At 40.3% G+C, this 3,624-nt stretch overlaps 1 protein-coding gene across 1 annotated transcript; it reads right to left on the reverse strand.

The window, feature by feature from the left end:
- Nucleotides 1-857: 857 nt before the first annotated feature.
- On the reverse strand, nucleotides 858-2,890 carry LOC130387971 (uncharacterized). Its single transcript, XM_056597265.1, has 4 exons — nucleotides 2,594-2,890; nucleotides 2,163-2,326; nucleotides 1,375-1,691; nucleotides 858-1,228 (listed from the first exon to the last, which is right to left on the reverse strand). The coding sequence occupies exons 1-4, from the start codon at nucleotides 2,888-2,890 to the stop codon at nucleotides 858-860; spliced, it is 1,149 nt and encodes a 382-aa protein (XP_056453240.1).
- Between the last annotated feature and the right edge of the window lie 734 nt (nucleotides 2,891-3,624).

A 3,624-nucleotide genomic window follows, 5' to 3' on the forward strand; every position in this document is an offset into this window, starting at 1 on the left:
TACTTAAGTAAAAGTACTAAAGTACTTGTTTTTAAAAGTACTTGAGTATCATGAGTACAAGAGTAAATTTTCTAAATATTGCATTACTACTGCCACGGTGCTTACAGTACATTTATGTATAGAAATGTCCTACATGGAGTTATGAAAAATGTTTATGTTAATACCTTGGAGAATGTAAAAGGAATTGAAAGTAAAATCAAGTCATTTATCTTTTTACGCTTTATTGAGCATCTCACTTGCCTAACAAGTGCGTAACACAAGGGCTCACCACATGGGAATGACACTCATTTCAAACACAGCAACTCATGACTCAATGACTACTCATGCTACAGTGTCAACATATCAAAGATATACAGCACAGTACTGCATTCAACATACCTCTCAAGTACTGCTCACTGAAAAATAACTATGTTACTTACCCAAGAAACAATTCCAAAACAATGTAATTAAGTAAATGATTTCAGTTATGAGAACAGCATGGGCATAGTTTTATAACACTGTACACTGATATATGAAAAGTAATATATAAATGATTGGTATGAAAACTAATTAGGCTGAAAATTGGGCAAACTGCCGTCATTCAAATCAAATAATTTACAACACTAGTATAATTCACAATGACATAGTATGCTTTAAAAGTGGAAAGGCTAACATCCACACCTCCAAATTATTTGTATTATTATTATTATTATTATTATTATTATTATTATTATTATTATTGTGTGTGTGTGTGTGTGTGTGTGTGTGTGTGTGTGTGTGTGTGTGTGTGTGTGTGTGTGTGTGTGTGTGTGTGTGTGTGTGTGTGTGTGTGTGTGTGTGTGTGTGTGTGTGTGTGTGTGTGTGTGTTGTACTTCAGTTCAATCAAATTTTATGAACTCCTTGTTCAACTTGAGGAGAAGTTGGTTCTCAAAATTCTGTGAATGAATTGATCCCCTTCTTGGGGTGAAAAGCAAACCGGCAATGCTAAAAAGCCTTTCACACGCTGCTGAAGCTGGCAGGGCTGTGTTGAGCTTTAGTGAGAGGTTACGCACAGCTGGATAGGGGGCCACTGTATTCACTCCATCAGCTGTAGCGGCTAGGTATCCATCAAGTTGCTGACTTATCTCATTGGAAAGTGTAGGCTTGACATTGGAGAAGAAGTCATCATCTTCAGAAGAGGATGCTGTGGTATCAGGAGACCGAAGACCTTCATCATGTTCTGGCAGATGTGTCTTGATGTAACTAAGGCCTTGATTAGAAACAGCAGAATCACACCAACAAACACACATTTTTGTTATTATTACTCTGTAAGTAAGCAACTGCATAGAATCATTGTTGGATGTAAAGGTTTTTGAAAAAACAAGCAAACAAACAAAAATAAAACGTTTTCCTTACCAAGCTGTAGGACTGTGTCATTGCTGGTCCAGGAGGTTTTGAACCTTGGAACAAGTATGGCTGCTGCAATTAGCTCTGGCTCTGACATCATGCTCTCAAACCGCTTCCTCAAACCTTCAAGAAGAGCATCAACAAGTGGCTTGCAAAATCTGAGTGAGGGTCTGGACTTTTCAAGCTTGGTTGTGAGGGTGGTGATTGTCGGGAGCAGCCAGCCCATCTGAATGTTGACTTCACCTTGTAGTTTGTTCAAGGACTTCGCAACTGGACTCATGGTGGTGACATATTCCCCTAAAAAGGCTATGTCAGCCGGACTGTACCTAATAGAAACAGAAGAAAATAAACAAACACATATTTCCACAAAATGTATACAGAACCACTGTGCAATGCTGGACATTTATTAATTTGTTTATGTACCTACAGCAGATAATGTGGTAAGCATTATTCTAACAAATTAAGAACACAATTATACATTAACATAAGCTACTTACATTGGAACATTGAGTGCAGCACAGACCGTTCTCACAGACCCCTGTCCTTGGTCTTTAATGATTCTGACCACACGTTCCACGGCCATGAAAGACGAGTTCCATCGAGTTGAATTAGGCTGTACCAAGTGAAGCTTACAGTGTTCCTCTATAAGCTCAGCATTTTGAGGAGACCTTGATGCTTTATTCCAGAGTGCCTGACACTTAGAAAAGGCTGATCTGGACAATTTCTTGTAAGCTTCTGTCGTATTAGCCTTATCAACATCGACTGTGGAAACTAAATTTAGTAAATGACATGCACACCGATGATGTTTCGGCAGCTGATACTGAAGCCCATCATCTTCCTCCAGAATGGCTTCCACATCAATGAGTTCCACCTCCTCTTCACCATCAGATGCATCACAATCTTCTCCTACTTCTTCGATTGTGCCTTCTGCAACTAACTCTTCATTGTTATTTTCGTCCTGCTGACCAAAGACACGGAACGCTTTGACGAAATTCGACCCGTTGTCTGTTGTAGTTCTAACAACCTTTAGACTTATTTCATACTCGGCATGAATGTCGGTCAAAACAGCTGCCAAGGCATCGAATGTGTGGGAGCCTCTTAGTTGACGGCAAGCAAGGGCAGCTGAACGGCGTTCAAAACTGCAAGGATCGAGCCAGTGGGCTGTTACACCTATAAAGCTTCTTCTCCTGGCCGTCCAACAATCAGTAGTGGTGGCAATGTATGGTACCTCTTTCATTACGTTCTTGAGACTTTCTTTCATTTTAGATGTAGCTGAATCAATCTTACGCCGCACAGTTGTGCGGGACATGACAGCACTTCTCGGTTGCAATTCTACAATAAGGTCTTGAAAGGATGGTTTCTCAACCAGGGAGAAGGGCTGGGGACCTTGAACGATGAAGCGGAGGATAGCCTGATCAACCGTCTTCTGAGACACCTGCTTGGTCTCCAACAGCTTCATTTGCTTCCCCTTGAAGCCTGTTCCACCATCCGATGGCCCAGGCGCGTCGTTAGCAATTGAAAACATCCGGGGCTTTAGCCCGGGGGGGAGCACCGTCCTGACTCCTGCGTGCTACGGTATCTTAATTAATTAAATAATTAATTAATGTATTGATTAATTAATTAATTAATGTATTGATTAATTAATTAATTAATGTATCGATTAATTAATTAAGGGCGCCCCCAACACATAGGTTGCCTATGCCGAGCGCCAGGGCAAAAATAAGACATTAGAATAGCCTATATAGCCTGCGTGCACTGACCTTTCTCCCCCAGCCAGGCAACGGCAAGTAAGTAGTGGTCTGCTTTTATGTTTCATTTTTAAGTTATTACTTATTGTCAGTGTAGGTTTAATGTTACAGATAAAAACATGCTTTATATTTACTCAGCATTTCAGAGTTCTAATGTTTTCCCGGAATATGCATTCCTAAACTGTTCACTCAAGTTCTCTTTAAGATCGCATGAGATGATATGTGCTATCGCGCGACCTGTAACCAGGAAGTAAACACTCGCTTGCATGAAATGATATGCGCTATCGCGCGACGTGTAACCAGGTTGTAGATTTAAATAATGAAAAAATAATCTTCCCAGACTTTCTGTTACTTGCTTATGCTGTATGCAAGTTGTTTAAGAAGCTTATCTCCATATAAATCTGAGCTGTACATGAATCTGTTAATGAAGTCTTATTTCGACTCCTTCCTCCACTTCACTATTCATGTTCTGTTGCTTGCAGTTAACTACAGCCGCCCTTCCTGGGTAATG

The sequence above is a fragment of the Gadus chalcogrammus genome, chromosome 8 (assembly GCF_026213295.1).
Source record: "Gadus chalcogrammus isolate NIFS_2021 chromosome 8, NIFS_Gcha_1.0, whole genome shotgun sequence".
Lineage (NCBI taxonomy): Eukaryota > Metazoa > Chordata > Actinopteri > Gadiformes > Gadidae > Gadus > Gadus chalcogrammus.

Bases quoted from the DNA above. Each gene is read 5' to 3' on its own strand.
- LOC130387971 (XM_056597265.1), bottom strand. From the start codon at position 2,890: ATGTTTTCAATTGCTAACGACGCGCCTGGGCCATCGGATGGTGGAACA. The intron at 2,327-2,593 runs GTACCATACATT...GTCTTTGGTCAG, and splicing joins TCAAGAACGTAATGAAAGAG to CAGGACGAAAATAACAATGA. The intron at 1,229-1,374 runs GTAAGGAAAACG...TTTCTAATCAAG, and splicing joins TGACACAGTCCTACAGCTTG to GCCTTAGTTACATCAAGACA.